The 26,704-nt window shown below is 43.7% G+C and overlaps 1 protein-coding gene across 7 annotated transcripts in view; it reads left to right on the top strand.

Annotated features, from left to right (window-relative positions):
* SLC35F4 (solute carrier family 35 member F4) overlaps nt 1-26,704 on the top strand; it is a 448,534-nt gene that overhangs the window by 406,381 nt on the left and 15,449 nt on the right. For all 7 annotated transcript variants that reach the window (XM_073609422.1, XM_073609423.1, XM_073609424.1 and 4 more), the window contains 2 exons: nt 18,877-19,002; nt 22,928-23,120. In XM_073609422.1, coding sequence (XP_073465523.1) covers nt 18,877-19,002; nt 22,928-23,120 — 319 coding nt within the window. The remainder of the gene's footprint in view (nt 1-18,876; nt 19,003-22,927; nt 23,121-26,704) is intronic.

Genomic DNA, 26,704 nt, shown 5'->3' with positions numbered 1-26,704 from the left:
CACTTTGAAGTAAACCATATTGGGTTACCACTGCTTCTTTGTAAGCCAAGCTAATTGTAAAAAAAAATATGTGAGTGTACACCATTGCTGATATTGTCGGTAAAAATGTCACTGTTCTGTAACACTTGTACAGTTTAAAGCCGTTGTAAAGGCATAAGGTTTTTTTACCTTCATGCATTCTCCTTGTGTGCAGCAATCCCTCCACAGCCCCCCTGAGCCCCATTTCGATCCAGCAATGTCCAGGTGACCCTTGCCTCTCCAGGAACCTGCACTCCTGATTGGCTCACTGGCTGTGATTGCCAAAAGCCAATCAGGAGATGGTGGGGCGGGGCTGAGCTGCGGCTCCGTGTCTGAATGGACACACAGGGTAGTGGCTCAGCTCGGGTGCCCCCATAGCAAGCTGCTTGCTGTGGGGGCACTTGGCAGGAGGGAGGGGCCAGGAGTGCCGACTTGAGAAGAGAAGAGGAGGATCGGCGCTGCTCTGTGCAAAACCACTGCAAAGATCAGGTAAGTATGATATGTTTGTTATTATTTTTTTCAATAAAAAACAAGACTTTAATATCACTTTAAGGCACACCCCAAACGTTATTTGAGGGTTTTTGTATTTTCCATGTTGCCCCCAAACTGCATGCTTTGCTGTACAGTATTTATTTTTCTTTTTGCATTGGTACATGTTAAGTCAGTGGTGTCATGAACATCCCCACCTCTTTGTGTACATCAGCTGCAGAGCAGAGATTCCCCAACCCACTGCTCATTGGCCCAAGACTGACAGTTTCCTTCCAAGTTCAGATCCACACCTTATTTGGAAAAATGGAAGCTCATCCCTAATTACAATGAATAAAGAACCAGCAAGTTTACCTGCAAGCTTGGTATCATCGCGGTGAAACACCTACTTGTTACAACATGATCATTGCCCTATCTGTTTGGTTAAAAAGGAACTGCAGCTTCCCTCCAACCACTTTGTATATTATTTTATATATACTGTGATTCTGTACTTGCCAAATATGCTGCAGAAATCTCCCTCCACTAAGTCTGGCTGCAGTCATTTTAACTGTGGGCAGCTGAAGCTGCTGCCTGTTCACTTCCTGGATTTACACAGACACACAGAGGCACATTTCCAGCTCTGCAGCCCTGCAGCTCTCATTGGTCCTCTTATGAATCACCCCCCCCCCCCCCCCCCTTCCTGGCAAACCTTCATGAGAGTGAGAGAGCTGTGCATGATTTCACAATCCTAGGCTAATGACCAGACAAGAAACAGGAAAAAAAATGTTTTACTATCCAAAGTTAAAACAAGGGGAGAAGATTTAATAGATGGAAAGTTGAAAAAATGACTGAAGGTCCACTTTAATAAGTGATTCTCTGTTTGTGCACAGCTATGAACTGCTTCATTTTTAGGCAAACCTCTGCTTTGCCCATTAATAGCCAAACATCAGGTTTACTTTAATCCCCCAACCATTCAAAGGACTTACCTTTCCTTCATTCCTTCTATTATCCCAGCAGCTGCACAGAATAGCAGGGGGACAAAGATAAGGTTCGTACTCTGATGATGAGGGTGAAAATGAAACATTAATATTGCACATATTCTGCAACTGCCAACCTCCATTTCAGAGAAATAAAGCTTTTAGTATGCCTTCAAGCAGCAACTATCCCTTTGGTCATCAGTCAGGCCAGCCTGACATTGCTGCACACTCTACTATCCCATTCACAGCTTAGCTGCAATTTTCTGAGTCGTATGTTTTAGTTATAACATCCATGACAATGCAAAGAGCAGGGTATGATGTAATCCATGAAAGACAAAAACAGAACATTCCATAGCTCAACTTACCAACCAGTCTGCCAACTGACCAAATTAACCTGTCCAACAGTCTGCGTTAAAAACAGGGGTTTAGTTAGCACGCATTTGCAAACGCATGCATAAGCTGCAAAGCCTCTTCACATCACCCTTTGTATGCTTGCAGTCCTAACGCTAATGAATTTATAAGTGTCTCCACAATGGAAGCACATGCATTAAATGGATAGATGAGGGGCAGGTGGGCCTGGAGGCAGCCCAATTCCCCTTAAAGGAACAGGAACACACTGGACACCCAGCAAGAGCACAATGGCAGCAAAGGTGTAAAGTGTGTCCCCGGACCATATTTTACACCAGTAACAAACCAAAAGGCCCCTGCCCCACCTATAACTGGCCTTCACAGCAAGGAGCACATGGAAGGGCAAACACATGAAAGACAACAGAACATTCCATAGCTCAACTCACCAACCAGTCTGCCAACTGACCAAATTAACCTGTCCAACAGTCTGCGTTAAAAACAGGGGTTTAGTTAGTACGCATTTGCAAACACATGGATAAGCTGCAAGGCCTCTTCACGGTAATCCATAGCAACATAAAGAATGAGTTCACTTGCAGAAAAAGTGCACTTATCATTTTACCCTCTACCTCTCCACATAGAGTATATATTAATTATCTTTATAGCTGTTTCAAAATTAGGCTGGCTATACAATATACAAATCTCTTGTACAATTTTCCTTTAGATTTACCAAAACCATATAATATGAGGTCAAACCTAAACACTTTCCATTTGTTTGCAATCAGGCAGGCCCTTGTACTACATAATTGAGGGTAAATCTTTTTCCTGAATAAGAAAATTGTAAAATGTATGGCCAGCTTTAGTATCTGCCATTCAAATGTAACATTTCGGTTGGTAATAGAAAGACATCCCATTGGATAGTTGGGGCATGACTAAGCTCTTAACTTAGAGTCTATTACTGCATATATCTGGGTTTGAAAAATCCTGGAGAAAAGTTTGAAATAAATACAGGCAGTCCCCGAGTTACGAACGAGTTAGGGACTGCCTGTTTGTTCTTAAGTCGGATTTGTTCGTAGGTCGGAAGCGAATGCGCAGAACGGCGGAGACGTCGTTTTCCGATGTTTTCCAATGTCGTTTTCCGCTGTTTTCTGATGTGCCCGCCGACGCCGCCTCCCGTTCGTAAGTAGGAGTTGTTTGCATGTCGGAGGTTCGTAACTCAGGGACCTCCTGTATAGGTTATTCAGGCAGTTATTTGGTATGGGGCTTTTGGCTCCAAGAAAGATGGAAATTAATTTGCATATATTTAATTTTGTGATCTGTAACCTATAGGTACACCTGACATAAAACGCATCCTCCTTGCTCTGAAACATAATTAGCCTAATAAACAACCTGTACACTAACACCCAGTTTTTACCTTAATCTTAGGCCGATTAGAACCCTTAAAGTGAACATGACTTGGCCTAAAAGGTTCATAGGGTCATAAATAGTGCTAAAATGCAGGCACATACCTATGTTAGTCTTTAAAACTTAACTCCAGATACTTAAAAGAACACAGATCCATACTTCTGTGTTCATTAAAAATAATACATGTTTTTAAAAGCAAGTAAGTATCTGAATTAGTTTTGATGTCAGTCTCTTTCAATCCCTTAACAGGAGAGCTCAGACTGGGAAAGAGAAAAGCAGCACAAAAAGTTAGTCAGTTGCCCCACAATGTCCACGTGCTAACAAGAAATATATTGAGGAAAAAAAAAGAGAGCAGCGTGATAGAGCTATGAGCTCATTAGTTTTTGATATTATTATAAAAGAAACTCAATTTATATGTATTGTTTTTTATGTGTGTATAAATGTACGTATGTACACTATATTGCCAAAAGTATTGGGACACCTGCCTTTACACGCACATGAACTTTAATGACATCCCAGTCTTAGTCCATAGGGTTCAGTATTGAGTTGACCCACCCTTTGCAGCTATAACAGCTTCAACTCTTCTGGGAAGGCTGTCCACAAGGTTTAGGAGTGTGTCTGGGAATGTTTGACCATCCTTTAAGAAGTGCATTTGTGACGTCAGGCACTGATATGGGCGAGCAGATCAGAACGGAGGGAGGAGCCGGATGTGGGTGAGGTCGGACTGAGAGCTGTGAGCTAGGAGTTGGAGGCTCGGCGTCCCTCCAGCCGTGATGTGCTTCAGGAGCCCGCGGATTGAAAGCTAACCCTCCGTCCTCCCGTCCCCCCTTCCCGGAGAGCAAGGCAGTGTTTGCGGCTCTCACTCTTCCGCCTCAAGCGAGACCCCTCCCCGGCTCTGACAGCAAAAGCAGGGGGGAGAGCGGGGACCAGAGCAGCAGCCGACAGGAACAGTGAGCGGCCGGGACCACACGCTTGGCCTCGCCGCACCCCCCCTCCCCGCTTGATGCAGTGAACGGCGGATCGTCAGGAAGCCTCAGGAAGTCTCACAGGAGGAGATCTAAAAAGTGACTACAGCCAAGGCCATCGTCGCAGGGGCCAAACACCCACGAAAGACAGCACCATGAAGGAGAGATTGTAAAGCAGGGGAAGCACCCAGGAGGTACAAGGAAAAGTATCAGGAAGGTATCAGGAAAACTGCAGCCTGGTGGGTAAGATCTTGCAAAGTTTCTATTTACTCCCAGCAAGGAGGGTAAGTGACTTTCTTCTTTACTTAAAACCTTATTTAAGAGTGAACTGTATGAATAAGTACCTATCCCAGGAGTGTACGCAGCACCACCTATATCTGACACCCCACCTGCAATATCACAGGAAGGACTGATTGCTCACAGCCCTCGCACACCTTCGGCAGTAGCCCCTACTAGGTGCGTAAGAAGACACACTTTGTAGTAGGGTGGTTGTGAACAGAGGAGCGAGTGAAGGTAAAGGTGGGAGGGAAAAAAAAAAAAAAAAAAGAGAAGAGGCGTAATAAAATTACTAGCAGCTACTGACCACCCCTGTTGCTGCGGGTACCTGGAGGGAAAGAAGTGGGGTTCACCCCTCTGGGTTGGGAGGCCTGAGACGGTGTGAGAAGGTAGGGCAACCAGCACTGCTGTACAAACCCCAGACCGAGAGTCCAGATTGGAGTAAAAGGAGTGAGAGGACTGTATTAGACAGGGAGAAAACCCCCAATAAACTCAGAATCTAACTGGGTAAGGAAGGGAGAAAATGCAAATAAAATCGGTTGACTAATTACACGTCAAATACCACTCTCTTAGATCCCCCTGGTGGTGGTCCGCCTATACTGAACACCCTACTGACCAGCCTTCTGAAGGGCCAAAATAAAAAAAAAAACAAAAAAAAAAAAAAAAACATAAAAATGAGAGGCAAATCGACGAGAGGGACCACAGCGAACCCACCTAGGACAAGTGCAAGCCCAGGTACAATTAGGAGATATATGGTAAATGGTGGGGGGAAGGAGAACCCGGGGGACCCAACTGGGGCAACAGCGGCTATTGGGGTAAAAAGTAAAACGCCAGAACGCCCAGGCAAAGCGGAGTCAAGAAGGCAAACGATTGAGGCCGAAGCGCTAGTAGAAACTCCGCATAACAGTACACTCCCCACCAAGGAGGAAATCGCAGAGATGTTCGCAAGGTTGGAGATGTCAATCAAAGAAGAGTTCAGCACGGTATGTGAAAATATGGGTCATATCCTCAAAAGAGTGGAGGAGGTTGAATCTTCAACAGATAAACATGGAGCTGAAATACAAAATTTAAAACATAAGATGGAGATGATGCAGGTGGAACATAGAAACATCAGATACGCCTTGGAGGATCAGGAGAACCGTAGTAGAAGAAAAAACCTACGGATTAGAGGTCTCCCAGAAACGCAAGAAGGAGAGAACTTGCAACTTAAAATGGAAGAAATCTTCAGAGACCTGATGGACCCGGTAGAAGCCGGCAGAAAGCTCAAACTGGATAGAGTGCACAGAATAAGAAAACCACCAGAAATCAGGGGAGATGCACCACGCGATGTCATCGTGCGATTCCACAATTACGCGGATAAAGAACAGATAACCGCTAACCTAAAGAAGAATCGCCAGGCCAAATATGGAGAAACAAACCTTCACATCTTCCAAGACCTCACAGCGGCGACCCTAAACAGGAGAAGAATTCAGAAACCCCTGCTAGCAACTTTAAAATCGCATGGAGTCCAATACTCCTGGGGCTTCCCTGCTTGCCTAATCGGACGCAAAGAAGGCCGAAAGGCGGTGCTCAGATTCCCGGAAGACACACAAAAATTCTGTGAACGCTTAGAGATACCCCTGGTGGAAATGCCAGGCTGGTGGGAGAGGAACGCTAGCCAGGAACCAACAGGGGGGACACCTAGCTGGAGGCTAGTAGGCAACCCATAATGGACCTGCAGTAAACCTAAAACTCAAATCAAACACAAGGGTTAACAACGAGGGAAACACTAGGGAAATAAATAAATTAAAAAAAAAAAAAAAAAAGAGAGAAGAAGAAAAAAGATAGAGGAATGGGTAATGGGGATTCAACGAAGAGTATTAGTGGACCTTGGTGTAACCCAATCAATGAGGACTCAATAGGCCATGGAGCCGGTGGGGGGGGAGCTGAGGGGGGGATCGGGATGGGGGAGGCGGGAGGTACGAGGGGGGGACTGCCGGGACCGATAGCTACCTCACAAGCAACGAAAAACCTGCAGTTTCGATCTTATCCCGTGCCGAGTTCAACCTCAGGGGGACGACCGGGGGGCCAGGAGGTGGAGGGGGGCCACGGTTATTTATCAGGTCAAGCTAAGACCTGTTGCACCCCAATAATTAGGGGAGGGGATTGGGGGGGGAGGGGGGGTGGGGGGTTCTCCGAAGGTCGGGAGGGGATGGGAAGAGGGGGGAGGTGGGGGGACAAGAAAGAGCCCATCAGCGCCAGATACGCCAGGGGCCTGTTGGCCAGGAATTGGAAAAAAAAAAAAATAGAGTGCAATGACAGCTAGCCTAAAAGTCATCTCTTACAATGTAAGGGGTTTAAATGCCTGTGTAAAGCGAGCCAATATCCTAGGGGAGTTGAAATACATGAAGGCCGAAGTAGCAATGCTTCAAGAAACGCATTTTAGCAACAATAGAAACCAAAAAATCTACTCAAGTGAATTCCCAAGGTGGTACTACAGTGACTCCCCTACTAGGGGTGCAAGAGGAGTGGCCATAGGGTTTGCCAAGGGAACTCGATTTGAACTAGAAGAGAGGCTGTCTGACCCGGAAGGGAGGTACCTATTCCTCAAAGGAAAAATTAACGGCTGGAATTTTTCCCTGGCAAACATCTATGGGCCAAACAAAAATACTCATAGATATGTAATGAGCATACTGACTAAATTTGGGTTATTTAAGTCGGGGAGAGCTATAGTGGGGGGAGACTTCAACCTGTGTCTGGATCCGGAGAGAGATTGTTCGTCTGGTGCGCGGGGGAGGGGAGGAGTGTGGGCCGAGAAACTAAAAAAAAAGATGCATCAACTCCAGCTGGTAGACGTCTGGAGGATACAGTATGGCGATGTAAGGGACTACACTTACTTCTCCCCCATGCACGAGACGTATTCAAGACTTGACTTTTTCTTGGTGGAACATAGGCTGCAGGAAGAGATCATGGATGTGGCCATCGGTAACATGACATTCTCAGACCACTCACCTGTGACCCTGCATATAAAGCTAGGAGAAGCCGATAGGCAGAGTAAGAGGTGGAGATTGAATGAGGATTTGTTAGCTGATAAAGATATTCTAAGGAGAATAAAAGTAGAGCTGGAGTGGTTCTTTAAGATCAATACCCCCGGGGAGGTAAATGAGGCCACAATCTGGGAAGCCCACAAATCCTATATAAGGGGGATCCTTTTGATGATTGGGGGGGAAAAAAATAAGAAAGCAAAGAACCACAGGATAGCCCTGGTTAAGGAGGTACATGCTCTAGAACAACAACATAAAGCGTCAGGAGGGAGGGAGATAGGGGCAAAATTACTTAGAAGGAGGGAGGAGTTGAGGACCGCCCTGGAATATGAGACACGCAAAACGTATTTTCTAGTGAAAAAAGAGAGATATCTCAATGGAAACAAACCCGGTAGACTCCTAGCAAGCGCCTTAAAAAAGAAGAAAGCGAGCCAATACATTGAAAGAGTCAGGACCAGTTCGGGCGAGATTAAGCACAGAACGCAAGATATAGCTAACGCTTTCCAAGCATTTTACAAGTCACTGTACGCAATTAATGCGGATGAGTCTCGGGAACGGGATAAACATAAGCAGGAGGCTAGTAAAAAGTTCCTAAAGGAGGCCAATCTAAAACAGATCTCGGAAGAAGACAGTAACACACTAGATGCCCCGGTGACCCTACAGGAACTAAGGAAAGCTATCCAGGACATCCCAAATGGGAAAAGTCCTGGACCAGATGGGTTGACTGCCCTCTACTACAAAAAGCTACAGGAGCCATTGCTCCCCATATTGTGTTCCTATATCAATGGGATAGGGGAAAGCTGGGAAATGCGAAAGGAGGCCCTAGAAGCTCACATCACTGTCATAAAAAAAGAGGGAAAGGATGGCACCTTGTGTTCCAGTTATAGACCGATCTCGCTCCTGAATGTAGACACGAAGATCTACGCAAAGATCCTCGCTGATAGACTTAAAAAGGTCATCAAAGAAGTGATCCACTCGGATCAGGTAGGATTCGTACCCGGGAGGGAGGGGAGGGACAACAGCATCAAAACATTGATGCTGACCCAGATAATGAGGGATAGGGGAGCCCCAGGTCTACTCCTGTCGATGGATGCGGAAAAAGCTTTCGACAGGGTAGACTGGGGCTTCATGTGGAATACCCTGGAAGAGATCGGTCTGGGGAAAAAAATGATTGGAAGGATCAAGGCCTTGTATACCAACCCCACCGCTAGAGTGAAAATCAACGGCACCCTGTCCGGTCCCATCGCGTTGCGGAATGGTACCAGGCAGGGATGCCCGCTTTCCCCGCTGTTGTTCGTGTTGACACTGGAGCCGTTGTTGGCTAAGATAAGATCTAGCCCCGACATTAGTGGAGTAAGAATCGGGGATGACGAGTTCAAAATAGCAGCATTCGCTGATGATGTCCTGCTATATATTACCCGCCCGAGGATAACACTCACCAATTTATTAGAGATCCTCAGAATATATAGCCAGATATCCAATTTTCGGGTGAACACGACCAAGTCGGAAGTATTGGAAGTGGTAAAAGATAAGGAGGGGGAAAAGGCCTACCAAAAGAGCTTACCATTTAAGTGGGGAAACAAAGAACTGAGCTACTTGGGGGTCAAAATAACATCAACAAAAGAGACAATGTTCCAAGCCAATTTTATGACCCTCTTAAACGAGATAAGGGCTGAGTTAAATAGATTCCCACGGAATCGACTTTCTTGGGGAGGCAGAATAAACCTAATCAAAATGTCAATTCTCCCCAAAATCACATACAAAATACAAATGCTCCCATTAGCAATCCCACAAAGTTTTTTGAAGAAAATACACACAGTTTTTTTAAGATTTATTTGGAGGGGGAAAAATCCACGGGTAAAGTATGCACAATTAGTGAATGCTAGAAGGAGGGGGGGTTGGGGGGCACCAGATATTAAAAGATATTACACAGCAATAATATTATCACGTATTCCGGAATGGATCAACAATAACACTGACAAACAATGGGTGAGATTAGAGAACACAAGGAGTGGGGTAGACTTAGGGAAAAATGTTTGGATACCGCCAAAATTTAGAAGTATGAGCACAAACATATTTGACATCACAAAACACGTCCTGAGCACTTGGGACACAATATTCACCAAAGAGAAGTGGAGATACAATTCGCCATTAGTCCCAATTAAGGGAACGGATTACTTCCCCCCGGGGAGGGAGGACATAGCGGGAAGATGGATTCTAAAGGATGAACTACAGCTCAAAGATATTACCAGCCAGGGAACGATACGTACTTATCAGGAACTCAAGGGGAAAGAAAATTGGTTTGTTTTGGATAATTGGAAATACAGACAACTGAAGCACTTCGTAGAATCCCTCCCACAGCCAATTCGGCCGATAGAAGGCCTGTACCCCCTGGAAAAAGCCTGTATAAAAAATAGGAGAGGAGGAATGTCCAGGATCTATAGAACCTTGGTAGGAATGGGGGAGGTCGAGCGACCAGGATTTCTTCGGAAATGGGAGGAGGAGATAGGTAACAAGATTAGTGATAAGGAGGCGAGGAGGGTTCTGAGTAGAGTAAATGACACATCAGTTAATTATAAGATAGCGGAGATGAATTTCAGAATTCTGGCTAGAATGTACTTTACCCCAGACCTGGCGCATAAGATCCAGGACGGGACCTCACAGTACTGCTGGAGGGGATGTGGAGAAGTGGGGACAATGCTACACGTGTGGTGGACGTGTCCGGTAATGAGAAAATTTTGGGAGGAGATAAGGAAGTTTATATACTTGATCACCAACCAGAATGTACCGGATGACCCATGGGTATGCCTGCACCATGGTAGCGATGTCTCCTCCAAGTGTTACAGGAGAACACTTCTACCACATCTCCTCAACGCAGCTAAGAGTCTCATCCCTAGACACTGGCGGGAGACTAGGAGACCCTCATTACGAGAGTGGTTTGACAAAACAGACGAAATTTATTGTATGGAATACCTAAGATACAGCGAGGGGCTGGAGATGGAGGATTACGAGGAGATATGGAGAGATTGGGTCAGGTTTAAAACATCAGACCAGCTGGCGGAGATGAGGGAGGAAGACGCAGACAACTCGCTTTAAATAGTAAGAATAATAAAAACATTGAAACATAAGAGCAGATAAAAATTACACAAAAATCTATGAGTAAGCTAGGCACTCAATAGGCTCTAGGAAGAGTTGATGGATAAGGAAGGGCGCTGATGGAACTCTCGGGGGGGGGGGGGGGTTTGGGAGGGGATGGTATGCTGAGGCACCGCAATGGGGATCTCGTATGGGTTGAGGGATAAATTACTTTTTATATTTAATAATGTTTGGTAAATAAAGACTGAGGGCAACAAGAAAAAGCCACAATGATGTGAAAGTATTGAGGTACAAGGTTGACTGGAAAGTTGATATAATATCTCCTCATGAATCATACTGAGCTGAAGTGGCAAAAAAAAAAAAAAAAAAAAAAAAAAAAAAAAAAAGGCACTGATATGGGCGAGAAGGCCTGGCTCGCAGTCTCCACTCTAATTCATCCCAAAGAGGGTTCTATCGGGTTAAGATCAGAACTCTGTGTAGGCCAGTCAAGTTCCTCGGCCCCAAACTCCCTCATCCATGTCTTTATGGACCTTGCTTTGTGCACTGGCGCACAGTCATATTAGAACAGGAAGGGGCCATCCCCAAACTGTTCCCACAAAGTTGGGAGCATGAAATTGTCTTGGTATGCTGACCCCTTAAGAGTTCCTTTCACTGGAACTAAGGGGCCAAGCCCAACTCCTGAAATACAGCCCCACACCATAATCCCCGTCCACCAAATGATTTGGACCAGTGCACAAAGCAAGGTCCATAAAGACATGGATGAGCGAGTTTCCATTGCATAGTGCAAATCCCCTTGCAAAATGATCATCCTATTTCCCTTTATTAAATCAGCCCCATTCTGTTGCTGAGCTGGGGATGGGGAGGACAATAATATGTTTGATATAGATATTTTCCAGGGATACTATTTTGTTAGAATGGGGACAGTGGTGTATTGAGCTACAGTTTGTTGGTAAGCCAGAGGTAGAGGCACTAGGACATTTCTAAGGAGTGAGCATGGGGCCACTGGGTGTGCTGCTGAGTCATAATAGGGGGACTTTCAATTTTCCAAATACAACGTGGTGCTAAGTTGGAAATGAAGGACATAGTAGTTTTTAGATACAGTGTGCTGTGGAATCACAGATGGACATTTCCATTGACTTTGTGGTGTTGAGTTTGCGATGTGGGCTGTTAGTTTAGCAAAAGCGTGCTAAATTAGGGGTAGGGCCTTGGTCCAATCTCAACATTACTTCCTCGATGCAAACTACGCTTAAGGTATAGGGTATCGTCCGGGCCAAGGTTGAAAAGTCTAATAGTTGGTCTCCACATACCCCACTGTGGGGTAACCCGCGGCTGCCTCATTTTCAGTCCATTCCCGATCCTGTGCTGTGGGCCTGCTTTGAAATTAAAACTCTGGGAGATATTGTCTCTCGTGGTAGAGTGCTCAATTTTTACGATCTTAAACGTTGACGGGGTCTACCCAATCGCATGTTCTTCAGATACTAACAACTACGCCATGCTTTTCAGGCTCAATTTTCCCATCCTATAACGTTGGAGGTCCATGATATTGCAAGCCTACTGATAACACCGGAGGGGAGTAAACCCCTCTCCGCTCTCTACTCTGCCTTGGCCAGGCGCGATCCCTGTAAGGTCTCTCAGTTATTCTCGGCATGGCAGGTAGATATACCTGCACTAGCCATTGATGACTGGGAAGAGGGTCTCCAATAATATTTCCCCCTGATGATTTCTGTGAGGGATAGATTTATTCAACTCAATTTTTGCACCGGGTATATTATTCCCCAGAGTGGCTGGCTAGAATTTACCCTGACAGAAGATCGGTCTGCCCTAGATGCGATTCGAAGGTGGGCTCCTTTATTCATCTTGTATGGTCTTGCCTGCAACTGCAGGTCTTTTGGAGAGGAGTGGTTAATGACATCAATTCAAGAGGTAAATTACGAGTTCCCTGTGATCCGATACCTCTACTACTTGGTATTTGTGATAGGTTGGAAGCCCCCCAATCTAAAAAATGATTTGTATTTTATGCAGCTTTCTACGCTAGGAAAGCAATCCTTATTCAATGGAATAAGCCTCGCCCCCCAAGGGTCCATCAGTGGAAAACCCTTGTGAACTCAGCCCTACCTCTATACAAGCTGATGTATATGGAAAGTAACTGCCCAAAAAAGTTAGGTAAGCTTTGGGTGGCGTGGGTCCATTAGAGGCAGCTGACTCTAGAGTAGGGTTCGGAACCCTGCGGTGCTCCCAATGAAACTCATACCTCTTTCTTTAAAAACTTTCTTGAAATCTTAGATCGCTACCACTCTCCACATTTGATTATTGATGGAGATTTCAATTCGGCTGCTCATCCTGCGCTTGATAGAAGCAGAGGTGTACCTTCTTCCAAAGCATTTCCTAAATTTTTAACCCGTTCCTTGAATAACCTCCAAATGGTGGACACCTGGAGAGTTCATAGTGTTGGTGTTAGGGCCTATACCTTCTACTCCCACCCCCATAACAGTTTTGCTCCTCTGGATTACATATTTAGCACCCCAATACTCTTAGCTAACTCCTCTTCTGCTGATATTTACTCATGTCCTTGGTCTGATCATCATATAGAATCCTTCACTACATCACAAGCAGGCCTAGCCCCTACTCCTCATACATGACATCCTAATGATTCCTTATTGACAGACCCCAATACTATTAATCAACTATCCTCATGTTTAGACAATTATTTCACTCTAAACACCACTCCAAATATGCCTCCTACCTCCCTTTGGATGGCACATAAGGCAGTTATGAGGGGACATCTAATTAGTATTGCTTCTGCCAAAAACAAAGCAAAACTTGCAGGTGTTAGAACCCTCACTAGAGACATAGATTGCCTTTATAACAAGCATAGCCAATCCCCATGCCCTAATCTTCTTAGCCAAATACAAAATAAATGTCTTGATTTAGATACTTTATTATCATCAGATACTGAAAAGACCTTGAGATGGTCTAAAGCGAAATTTCTTCTGCATAGCAACGCTGCCTCTACCATGTTCACAAGAAAATGAAATCAATCCATTAAACCTACTCATGTATATAAACTACGATACCAAGCTGGTAACTTGAATATCTTTGTAGACTTCTATAAAAAAATGTATTTTCCTCTTCTCCATCATCTCCCCATCCATCCTCCTTAGATTGGCTTGAGGGGATTTTGCTCCCCTCTCTGACCAGCCAGCAGACTGAAGCCCTTTAATGCCCCTTGTACAGTCCTTGAAGTAACCAATATTATCAAATCTCTCAAAACTTCCACTGCACCAGACCCGGATGGGTATACCACCTCATATTACAAAAAGTTTGCATCCTCACTGGCCCCCTCATTTGACTAAACTATCCAATCATAGTCCAATGGGGAATTACTTTCCAGAAGAAGCATGTCCCTTTTAACTAAACCTCAAAAGATCATACTCTTCCACAAAATGTTCATCCTATTTCTGCTATAAATAATGACCTTAAACATTTTGGAGCATCTGCTGGCAGACTGGTGTCAGTTATCCCCTCTCTGATCCACCCAGACCAAACAGGATGTATTCCAGGCAGGAAAATTACAGATAACTTCTGTCTGGCCTTTAATATAAATCAGAACTCAAATTTACATTGTCATCCATCCCTCATCCTCAGCCTAAACATACACAAGGCATTCAATAGTGTGCGTTGGTCCTATTTAAGCAGTTTACTTCCCAGATTTGGAAAGTAAATATAAAGATCCACAAACCAGAGTGAAACTTCCAGGTAGCTATTCTGACTAGAGAGAGGCACAAGACAGGGGTGCCCAGTTTCTCCACTTTTATTCCCTTAGCGATGAAACCCCTGGCTTGTGCAATAAGGAGCAACATAAATATAAAATTATATCCCAAAGGCCCCTTGAGTTCAAACCAAGTCTATATGCAGATGATGTTCTCCTTTTTTTTCAGATCCCCTTATCTCTTTGTCAAATCTCATCACTATATTGGATTCCTTTAAGGATGTCTCAGACTTATTTGTCAACTTATCAAAATGTTCAGCTATGCCAAATAACCTCCCACCTTTATTAGAAGCCTCTAGGCGGGAGAGATTTCCATCCTCTTGGTGCTCACATTCTTTCCATTATCTGGGTATTCATCTTACCCCTTCTTACAAATCACTATTCCAGGCCAACTGTCTATCACTCTTTACACATATCAAATCTCTTCTAAAACTATGGTCTTCCTACCATATCTCATTCCTCGGTAGAATAAATGCAATTAAGATGGCTATACTACCTAAACTACTATTCTATTTCAGAGCCCTGCCATTACTTATTCCAAAAGCTACCCTGAATTCACTTCAAAGGGATATGAATAAATTAGTTTGGCTTGAAAAAAAAACAGATTTGGTAACTCTGTCCTGCATAGACCTCAATCTTCAGGAGGATTAACCCTCCCCAACCTATGGTTATACTATTTATCCGCTTGATTTATCCACTTGATTTATACAATTAGCCCAATGGTATGCCCATGACAACACAGTTCCTTAGCGTTTATTTGAGGAACTCTCAATCCACTCTTTTCAACCTACAAGGGTTACTTTGGTCCAAGTAGGTCCCCCCTTGCAAGTTTATATTCTTTGAACATGGTGGCTGCTCACTCCTATCATTTATGGTGTCATCACAAAGAAAAATTTAGTATGGCCTCTACCACTCCCCCTTTGGCCTCATTCTTGGGAGACCCTTGTTTCCCTCCTGCTTTTAGGGAGAACAACCCTTTTGCCCTTTGGATTTCATATAACCTTACAAATTTGAAATCTCTTTCTTTGGGTAATAAATTTCACTCTTTTGCCCAACTGCAATCAGATTTTACTTTGCCTAGTACAGAATCTCTTCGTTATAACCACATTCAGGATTTCTTTTCAAAATACTATTCTTTAATGCTTCAGACCCCATATATGTTGTTTGAATATTTTTGTATCTCATCGCCTAGAGTTTTATTTCCCACATATGTGGATACCTTAATGAATTTTCTCTCCCCGAGATATCCATGCCAATGCTTCAGTGGGAAAAGCACTTGGACAGCCCATTTACTTCTGTAGACTGGGACAGTATGATTAATAATTTACTCAAATGCGCTCAATTTCTATTAGGGAAATTGCGGTTAAATTACATACTAGATGGTATATGACCCCTGCTAAGACACATTCCATTTATCCTTCGGCCTCCCCCTGCTGCTTTAGAGGATATCCAGATCCAGGCACATTTTTACATATCTTCTTGAGCTGCAAACTTCTACAACCTCTATGGCATCAAGTTAAATTCAGGTTAACAGGAATCATTGATTTAAATCTTGAACAAGAGACTGATTATCTCTCTGAATCATTAGATTCTTTTGGATGCACTTTATTATTGGATTTCACTGAATCAGTTTAATTGAATGTTATCATAATGTGATGCACTTTATTATTGGATTATTTTTATTGCACGTTATTGGATTATTTTCATTGAATGTATTCCTATGAATGTTTCTATATAAGATACACTTTGGGAAGAATTACTGGTATCTTTCTTCACTAGCACTTTATTTCTGGTTACGTTTTCAAGTAATTAGTGCTGCTTCATTATACATATATACATTTATTGGTGTTGGCAACACTACAGAAGTTTAGCTGCTTTTTACTTTTTTCACTAAGCAATTTACATTTAAGCACTTTTATTTGTTATTTACACTTGTTTGGTAGCACATTAGTACTCTACCTTTCATTTATTTTCCTTCCACTTCACAATTATGTGATACTTTGTGTTGATATATCACATAAAATCTCAATAAAATACATTTGCGTTTTTTTTTTTAACCTCACAAAATATGGAAAATTTCAAGAAAATTTCAAGAATACTTTTTCAAGGCACTGTATGGAAAGACTTTGGCCTTATTTTGTTTAGTACTTTACACACACAATCTGCATATTGTTTGTACTTTGTATCAAATAAAATTAATATGTGGCGCTGCCCTATCCTTGTGTACCAACTCCAAATCGGGGAAATAAATAATCACACAGTGCAACAAAAATATATCCTCCTCATAAAAGTGCAATGTGCATATATAATCTAATAACAATGCCCTGTGATAACCAAATGAGGTCTACTTCAATACATAAATGATGTGACATAAATCCAAGAAAATAGTGCATCAAACTATTATAGTATGATTCCTAGTGCTCATAAATATAATAAAATGTATATTAAAGTGCCCCGTGCATAGTGCAAAAATTGCAACTCCTGTTGCGACTATTATGACATAAAAAATATTCAAAAGTGTAAAATTCACATAAAGTGCATATGTGCAACTATAGATGCGACTAAATGCGATTCCTTCATCATCACCTGGGATCATTGTGAGTGACGGTGAGGTCTGCAGAGAGCCATATCCACGGATGTCCTCCCGGGAACTGTGATTTCCTTAGAAGACCCATCCCTTATACAGATCATCATCCACCTGTGCATTTTCGCTTGATCCGGCCCATTGGTGGCCGCCACTGCAGGTGAAAGGCTGGGGGAAAGTGTCACACATCTGAACAAAATTGGAAGAATTTATCACAAGTCACCATTATCTGCACTTTTTAATAGACTTCCCCTTGCGGACATCACGGTCGCATTAGGAGTCGCATTGCATGAAAGAAGTTTTTGTGGACTTTATTGCACAACTGTCACTTTAGATGTACTTTATTGCTTATGTATTTATGTGGGGTTTTTTAGTCGCATCTATAGTTGCACATATGCACTTTATGTGAATTTTGCACAATGTGTCACTTTTGAATATTTTTTATGTCATAATAGTCGCAACAGGAGTTGCAATTTTTGCACTATGCACGGGACACTTTAATATACATTTTATTATATTTATGAGCACTAGGAATCATACTATAATAGTTTGATGCACTATTTTCTTGGATTTATGTCACATCATTTATGTATTGAAGTAGACCTCATTTGGTTATCACAGGGCATTGTTATTAGATTATGTATGCACATTGCACTTTTATGAGGAGGATATATTTTTGTTGCACTGTGTGATTATTTATTTCCCCGATTTGGAGTTGGTACACAAGGATAGGGCAGCGCCACATATTATTTTATTTGATTAATTTTCTGTCAGGGTTGTGTGAGTACACTGATTTATGTTGGAGGCTTCTTGTCTGGTACTATCATCTACCTATTTATTTTGTGGTTTTGCGCATTAGTTCCTGTATATACTTTGTACTTTGTATGCATTATGTTGTACTCTCCTTTTTTTCTTGCCCATTAGTATTTGATTTTGACCTTCCTAATAAAATAGTTTGTAAACAAAAAATAAAAATTATTATTATACAAGATTTATATTGTGCCAACAGGGCTTTACATGGTTTGTTTCGTGTTCTAAAGTTCAAAAGGGTATACTGCCTGTGAAGAGGAGGACTTTGGTATGAGGAAGCCATGCTCCAGGCTGCAGTAATGTATAACATAGTCTTGCAAGTCCTAGGTTTGTCTGCTATATACAGGTGTGCGTGGTCAACAAAGAGAATACCAACTAAGAACCAGGAAAAGAGAAGGAGACTTAGAAGTAAGAGAGAAAGAGAAAAGCGTGTATGGTAGTAAGGGTAGTAGGTGGATGAGGGAAGGCTTCAAAACCCCCTGAATGTTCCCCTCTATATTGGTACCCTAAAAGGAAGTTAACAAATTATATTTTATTACACACTAACAAAATAACTACACATGAAATAATGTACCCATACCCCAAATAACTCTGTTCATGGATAGGCATATAGCTGGTTGTAACTAAAAAAAGGCCAACACTTTGAAAGCTTGCATTGCATCATGAGAATGCAAGTTTTTCCTGGTCTAGACATACCAGCTATAGGTCTAGGGTGAAGAGGATGGAAGCAGAGGCATGGCCTGAGGTAGAGGCATGACTACACACTAGGACAAAAATTCCATCTCATCTACAGTACATTTCCTAACAGAGTCATGATGCCACTATAAAAAGTTATTTGATTTTACAGGAACTTTATTTCAAATAAATTGTTGTAGGTACAAATGTTGCATTCCATAATTTCTGTTTAATAATATCATTATCATGGGTCAATTGAAAAATGTTAACCACATCATTAATACCATTTTCCAAAGTGATGCTAATCGGTTCATCGTTGGAGCTTTACCAAAGATAACTCAGCAATTCTGTTGCTTCAACATCCTTCTTTCATATATCAAATTAGTTTTCTTGTTTTATTGATGTTGGATTCCATCCCATGACTGGCAGTGAAAATGTCAAAGCGTTTCCTTCTTTTTCTTTGACACAGATAGTTGCTACAATAATGGCGATAACAGGAATTGTTATGATGGCGTATGCAGATGGTTTCCATGGTGACTCAATTATTGGAGTGGCTTTGGCTGTTGGATCTGCCTCAGCATCTGCACTTTACAAAGTAAGAAAGAAAAGAATGTATCTGTTGATGTTCATATACTGTATATAATTGTATTTTTTGCAGGTGTCTTGAGTATGTGAGTCACAATAATATAACTTTGAAACTTTAACGTTTATAGTCCCACCAACCTTTCACCTCCATAGGTTACTCTAATATCTAATTATCTCCAGAGCAACTGATGTGATTTTTATAGGGCCCTGTGACAAGTACACCTCCTCGTCTTCTTCCATCCTGTGTTTTCAAAACCCCAGCACACAACTATCACAGACCTACAAATCACCAATACAGACCCATGCCTCTTAGACCTATGTCAAAAAGAATCACAAAATTCAATCAACATTGTCCTGTGGAGTTGTACATTTTTGGCATGAAACCAATGTTAAGTTACTGCTCCTTCTCCAATGACCAGGATAAAGAATTATTTCAAGCAGCAAAAATCAACTTTCACTACAGATAATGAAAGCTGGATTTCAGTGATTCTGCCACTGGCAGTGTGTTGGTGGTTCGTCCCACTATTTGTGTTGCTGGCTGGGGAAGCCAGCTTACAAATTTCATTTTTTAGGACTGATAAAGCAATGAAGGCTGCCATTGTTGACAAATCCTTTTGAATATTTTTTTTTTTTTGACTGTCCTGCTGATTCTTTTGCTCTGATACACTAAGAAACTGACTTTTAAAACAATGCATTTGACGACATTTGCCTTTCCTGATTTGCATTCGTTCAGTGAAGATCTGTTTGGCAACCTGTCAGCTAACATTTTCAGATAGAGGTCTACAGTGATACCTTTAATATTTTTCTCTCTCTATAATTCTAACCTTACGCTTAATGTTTAAATATATCCGTACTTTGAAATAATCTCTAGTTCCCTACTGATCCATTCAGCTATTAGGAGTGAATGCAAAGCCCTTTGTAAGCTAGTCACTAGAGTCATATCTTACACAGGGCTATAGACTCCCCGTGAGACAACACTGATTGGCCCTAAACTGTCACACTAAGTGAGTCATATGCCCTTCCATACCCAAAAGCGATCGGTATTTCTTTCAGCTCTCAGCACTGAATGGAACAGTTGAAGTAAATATAAGTACCTATATACTGCTAGGAAGGCATTGATCATTGTAGATACGTGCAGAACTGATGTGCAGAACAGAAAATGTGTTTTGTTTCGTATATATTCGTTATGTTACTAATTTTGTTTTGTTTCAGAATTCGTTTTGTGTGGTTTCCGAATTCATAAAATTTTGTTTCATTTATTAATTTTCTAAGGAGTTCCAAATTTTTAGAACGATTCGGTTCGGTCGAAAAATAATCAACCAATTCGAATTACATGTGAAGAATAGCTGGTTGTTAAGCAGGGGGCCGGGAAGCCTAGAGGCAATAGAAAATGTAAGGGCCATATTGATGGGGACAAGGGCCTCATCCCCACAACCATGGCCGGTGGTTGTGGGGGTCTGCGGGCAGGGGGCTTTTCGGAATCTGGAAGCCCCCTTTAACAAGGAGACCCCCAGATCCCGCCCCCCCATGTGAATGAGTATGGGGTACATAGTACCCCTACCCATTCACCAAAAATGTGTAAAAAGTGAATACAGACAGTAAAGGAGTTTTTGACGATTCCTTTATTAAAAAATAAAAAACAATGTCCCCTGATGTAGATCTATCTCACCCTTCTCGCTGAACCACCAAATCTGAAAAAAAGACATTTCTTATATAGGTAAGGGCGGGGCCACCTGGTGACCCTGCTCCATGTGATGTCATGTCATCGGGTGACTCCGCCCCTTAGCTAGATAAGAAATGTCAGACGAAGAGATGGCAGTCCGCAGGAAGCATTCATCGAGGCCAGATGTTTTTTCTTTTTTTCGGGTTCGGCGGATCGGTGGATGACGTGAGATAGATCTTCATGGGGGGGACACTGTTTTTTATTTTTTAATAAAGGAATTATCAAAAACTCGTTCACTGTCTTTATTCACTTTTTACACATTTTTGGTGACTGGGTAGGGGTATGTACCCCTCACTCATTCACACAGGGGGCGGGATCTGGGAGCCCCCTTGTTAAAGGGGGCTTTCAGATTCCGATAACCCCGATGCCCACAGACCCCCACAACCACCGGCCATGGTTGTGGAGATGAAGCTCTTGCCCCCATCAACATGGGGATAAGGTGCTTAGAGGTGGGGGGCAGAGCCTCCTTAAAAATAAAATTGGCCTGGTATGGACTGGAGGGGCAACCCTACTCCATTTTTTCTGAATTTCTATTGCCGGTATTGTTGTGTTTACATTTCAGCTGTCAGTGGGGAAGCCAGCTGACGACTCATCAGTTGTTAAGGATGCGGCGGCCGGCTTCCCGTGCGGCTGCTTAACAAACAACTATTTTTCACACAGCATTCAAATCAGTCAATAACTTTTTTGACCGATCCGAATTCGAATCGTTTTGAAAAATTGGAATTCATTAGAAAACGAATAAACAAAACAAATTTTAATGAATTTCAACAAAATTCATTACTATTTCATTCAGAGATTTGGATACATCTAAATCTCCGAATAACAAAAAAGTTGTCCGAAGTTGTATTCGGACTGAAACTAATTGCACATGTCTAGGTTAATGCATACCTGTTGCTTTGCCCTAAATGGGCAAAGCTAGGGTTTGCCTTAAAGCCCAACTCCAACCAATTTTTTGTTTTGGATAGTGTGGGGGAGATCTCAGTGAAGTCATTATTTCTGTTGGTGACTCCATTGGGATTGTTTCGCCTTGTTTCCTATCTTTGTGACCTATACAGGAAGGCATATAAAGCAATAAAAAAATTGCCAGAACCATTCCCCTGTACTAAAAAAGTGTTTTTGTTTGCATATGCATTATAGAGATTTCTAGCCAGCTTCTGGAGGCCCTTCCACTCTTTACACAGAAAATGTTGGCTGGAATTGGATTTTAACCCCTTAAAAGCCTTATTGGCACCTATCAGTCCTTTGCCAAATTATATCATACTATCTTCCTCCTCTGTTATCCTAGGCTGGCTATACATGACTCCTTTTGTTTTCTGTTCAACCAGTGGGTTGAACAAAAAAAGAGCCAATTCCAGCATTCACACAGTGGGGATGGATGGGGGAATCTCTCCTGCTGAGTTATTGTGTTTTTCGACAATGAGGAGACTTCCCCACCATCAGAATACAATGATCAGTTTTGCCAGTTATAGCCATCTGCACTGATTGTTTGTGAAAGAACTGACAATTGGTTGTACATAAGTCGATCAATAGATCGACTCATGTGCAACTAATCAACCCATACATGGATCGAAATTTGTCCGGTCCCTGCTGAGCAGGCCCAATTTCAATCCATGTATGGCTGGCTTTAGAAGTCATATGTAGTAAAAATTGGTAAAGTTAAATTATATCAATTATTGGTTTAGCAGTTTAGAGTTGCAGTATGTCTGCAACATGTGGGGTCTCTTCCTCAGACATGGTATTAAATACTCACACCATAAAAGATATCATTTAACTTAACCTTTTCTTTATCAGGTCATAAAACAACATATAGGTGTTAATTTGCTAAAGCTGAAGAGTGAAAAATCTGGTGCAGCTCTGCATAGAAACCAATCAGCTTCCTTTTTTTTTTTTTTGCCAAAGGTTAATTCAAAAATCTGAAATTAGAAGCTCATTGGCTACCATGCACAGCTGCACCTGATTTTGCACACTATAGTTTTAGTAAATCAACCCCATAGTTTGTTTTCATTTTCTATGTATTTATGTTGTAACCTTGAAAGTCAATGGTGCTGTAGAAATAAATAATAATTGATGGCTAATAGACTGAAATTTTACCAGTTGTTTAATTTTTCTTTCCTCTTATGTTTTCACCATTTACAATTTTTATTGAATATCCCTAAAAAGCAACAGGCTCATCCAAAGTTCATCCAAAATTGATCTATGTTTATTGTTCCAGGTCTTATTTAAGATGTTTCTGGGAACGGCAAACTTTGGTGAAGCGGCACATTTTTTCTCTACTGTAGGCTTCTTCAATTTAATCTTCATATCATGCACACCAATCATTCTTTATTTTACCAAAGTAGAGCACTGGTCCTCATTCTCAGCCCTGCCATGGGGCTATCTATGCGGTGTCGCTGGTCTCTGGTTAGGTGAGTAGAAATCTTGACTGCTACATATTTTTTAGTTTCTGTATATGAACCCTCTTCCAAACCTAAATATTTAAAAGGCCATAAAGGTGTAAGCAAAGGGTAGACAAGTATCACATCATCTATGTGACCCTGTTAACTGAAAATTAGAGTCTAATGCCGCGTACACACGGTCGGACTTTCCGGCATACTTGGTCCGGCGGACCAGAGTGTGCCGGACAATCCGCCCGTGTGTGGGCGGCGGCGGACTTTTCCGGCGGACTTCTTCCCAAAAGCCCGCCGGACCTAGATTTTAAACATGTTTGAAATCTTTCCGTCGGACTCAGTTTCGGGCGGAAAGTCCGCTCGTGTGTGTGCTGGTCCGACGGAAAGCCCGCTCGTGTGTAGGCTGGTCCGACAGACCAAATACGACACGAGGGGATGGTATTGCATCTCGCGCTCGCTGCAATAGGAAAAACAAATCTTCCTATTGCGGCGAGCGCGGGGCATACCAGGCCCTTAGGTCTGGTATGGATTATAAAGGGGAACCCCGCTACGCCGAAAAAACGGCGTGGGGTCCCCCCTAAAATCCATACCAGACCCCGATCCGAGCACGCAGCCTGGCCGGTCAGGAAAGGGGGTGGGGACGAGCGAGCGCCCCCCCCCCCTCCTGAACCGTACCAGGCCGCATGCCCTCAACATGGGGGGTGGGTGCTTTGGGGGAGGGGGGCGCCCTGCGCCCCCCCCCCCCCAAAGCACCTTGTCCCCATGTTGATGAGGACAAGGGCCTCTTCCCGACAACCCTGGCCGTTGGTTGTCGGGGTCTGCGGGCGGGGGCTTATCGGAATCTGGGAGCCCCCTTTAATAAGGGGGCCCCCAGATCCCGGCCCCCCACCCTATGTAAATGAGTATGGGGTACATGGTACCCCTACCCATTTACCTAGGAAAAAAGTGTAAGTAATAAAACACACCACACAGGTTTTTAAAATATTTTATTAAACAGCTCCGGGGGGGGGGTCTTCTTCCGGCTTCGGGGGTCCCTCCGCTTCATCTTCTCCCGGCGTCCGGTTGGTTCTTCTCCGCTCTCCGGCCTCTTCTCCCGGTGTCGCAGGTCTTCGGCCGGCCCCTCCGCTCTCTTCATGTAGCTCTATTGCGAGCGGAGGTCCGGACTTCTTGGCTTCTTGGCTTCTTGGCTTCTTGGCTTCTCTTCTCTTCTCTTCCCCCAGATGTTGACACGACGCTCTCTCCGGCTGGACTGGTGTCTGAGGGCTGCGTTGTGACTTATATAGGCGGAGACCCCGCCCCCATATGATGTCACAGTCCCTGGGCATGCTGGGACTGTGACGTTTTAGGGGGCGTGGTCGACCACGCCCCCTAAAACGTCACAGTCCCAGCATGCCCAGGGACTGTGACATCATATGGGGGCGGGGTCTCCGCCTATATAAGTCACAACGCAGCCCTCAGAGACCAGTCCAGCCGGAGAGAGCGTCGTGTCAACATCTGGGGGAAGAGAAGAGAAGAGAAGCCAAGAAGCCAAGAAGCCAAGAAGCCAAGAAGTCCGGACCTCCGCTCGCAATAGAGCTACATGAAGAGAGCGGAGGGGCCGGCCGAAGACCTGCGACACCGGGAGAAGAGGCCGGAGAGCGGAGAAGAACCAACCGGACGCCGGGAGAAGATGAAGCGGAGGGACCCCCGAAGCCGGAAGAAGACCCCCCCCCCGGAGCTGTTTAATAAAATATTTTAAAAACCTGTGTGGTGTGTTTTATTACTTACACTTTTTTCCTAGGTAAATGGGTAGGGGTACCATGTACCCCATACTCATTTACATAGGGTGGGGGGCCGGGATCTGGGGGCCCCCTTATTAAAGGGGGCTCCCAGATTCCGATAAGCCCCCGCCCGCAGACCCCGACAACCAACGGCCAGGGTTGTCGGGAAGAGGCCCTTGTCCTCATCAACATGGGGACAAGGTGCTTTGGGGGGGGGGGGCGCAGGGCGCCCCCCTCCCCCAAAGCACCCACCCCCCATGTTGAGGGCATGCGGCCTGGTACGGTTCAGGAGGGGGGGGGGGCGCTCGCTCGTCCCCACCCCCTTTCCTGACCGGCCAGGCTGCGTGCTCGGATCGGGGTCTGGTATGGATTTTAGGGGGGACCCCACGCCGTTTTTTCGGCGTAGCGGGGTTCCCCTTTATAATCCATACCAGACCTAAGGGCCTGGTATGCCCCGCGACGGGGCTCGCAAGGTGTCAATCTAGCCGATAAAAGCGGCAAGATTGACATCCTTTTCTAGTCCCGTCGCACCTGAGTCACGTTCAAAATGAACGGACTTGTCCGTGTGTGGGCAAGTCCGTTCATTCTGAAAGTCCGCCGGAACTCCGGCGAAAGTCCGTCGGAAAGACGGGCGGACTTAGCCCGCCGGAAAATCCCGGCGTGTGTGGGCAAGTCCGTTCGTTTTAAAGTCCGGCGCACCTGGCGGACAAAGTCCGTCGGAAAGTGTGCCGGACCAAGTAGGATAGAAAGTCCGCTCGTGTGTACGCGGCATTATACTTACCTCTCTAAATACTGTAAATACCCATGCTGTGGAATGTCACTTCTTTGATGAGGAATTGTCCCACTAATTCTTGAAAACCAACACTTCTATGAGTGCCAGTCTTCTGTTTCCCCCATTGCGCTCAGTGTGGGTTCTCCTGTCGACCTCAATGTTCCTACTGTGTGACATGGAGGTCAGCAGGAGAAACCACTGATTATAGCAGGGGATACAAGAAATTAAATACTCTTGGAACTGTCGGTTTCCCAGCAGCCTTTAGGAAATGATTCCTCTTCATCCTCTTCAAGGGAGCAGCTCAGACAACAGGAAAGATGAGGGTGCGGCAAGCAGTAATGTCATCTTTTTGGTCTAATAGACTGCTGTCCACTAATTTGACAGTCATTAGGCTGGTTTGTACTGTAGGTTAGCTGTAGGTTAGACACCTGTGTCTCGACTTCTTTCATGGGAAATATTGATTGGACATATATGAAAGCCTTCTAGTAAATCTCCTGAAGTTAGCTGCTTCTAGGGGGTGTCTGTCTGCACACCCCCCTCCTAACCCCGTCCTCTTTTATCTATTTAGTTTATCCTCTTAAGTCTATGTCCACCTTTAGACACCGTACCCTGTGAAAATAAAGACACAAATACAGCAATGGAAGTCACAGGAGGAAAAAAAGGGGGGAAAAAAGAATGAAAGTAACTTTAGTGTATTCTACTGAGTCATATTTTCAATCATCTATACAGAGTTCCCAAGGACATTTTCTTATTGTGTGTGTCTATTCAACCACAACCAACTATAAAAGAGGAGCACAGCTCAGCACTTGAGAGATCAAGCAGGTCAGAATTCAAAGGCTAACCAACATATAGACACTTTCTATTAAACCTGCATGCAGTAATGTCACCGCAGTTGCCTTTCTGGAAACTAAAAGCTGCGCAATGTATAGGAAAAAATGTTTATCCCTATAGCAGATAGTACTGTTATTTAACCACTTCAGCCCCGGAAGGATTTACCCCCTTAGGCTGGATTCACACCTATGCATTTTTAGCTCTTTTTGCATTTTGCAGATTTGCACTACAGTACATTT

This window comes from Aquarana catesbeiana, linkage group LG13, assembly GCF_042186555.1.
Source record: "Aquarana catesbeiana isolate 2022-GZ linkage group LG13, ASM4218655v1, whole genome shotgun sequence".
NCBI lineage: Eukaryota > Metazoa > Chordata > Amphibia > Anura > Ranidae > Aquarana > Aquarana catesbeiana.
Note: the sequence above shows the minus strand (reverse complement) of the source record. Positions and strands in the feature narration are given on the sequence as shown.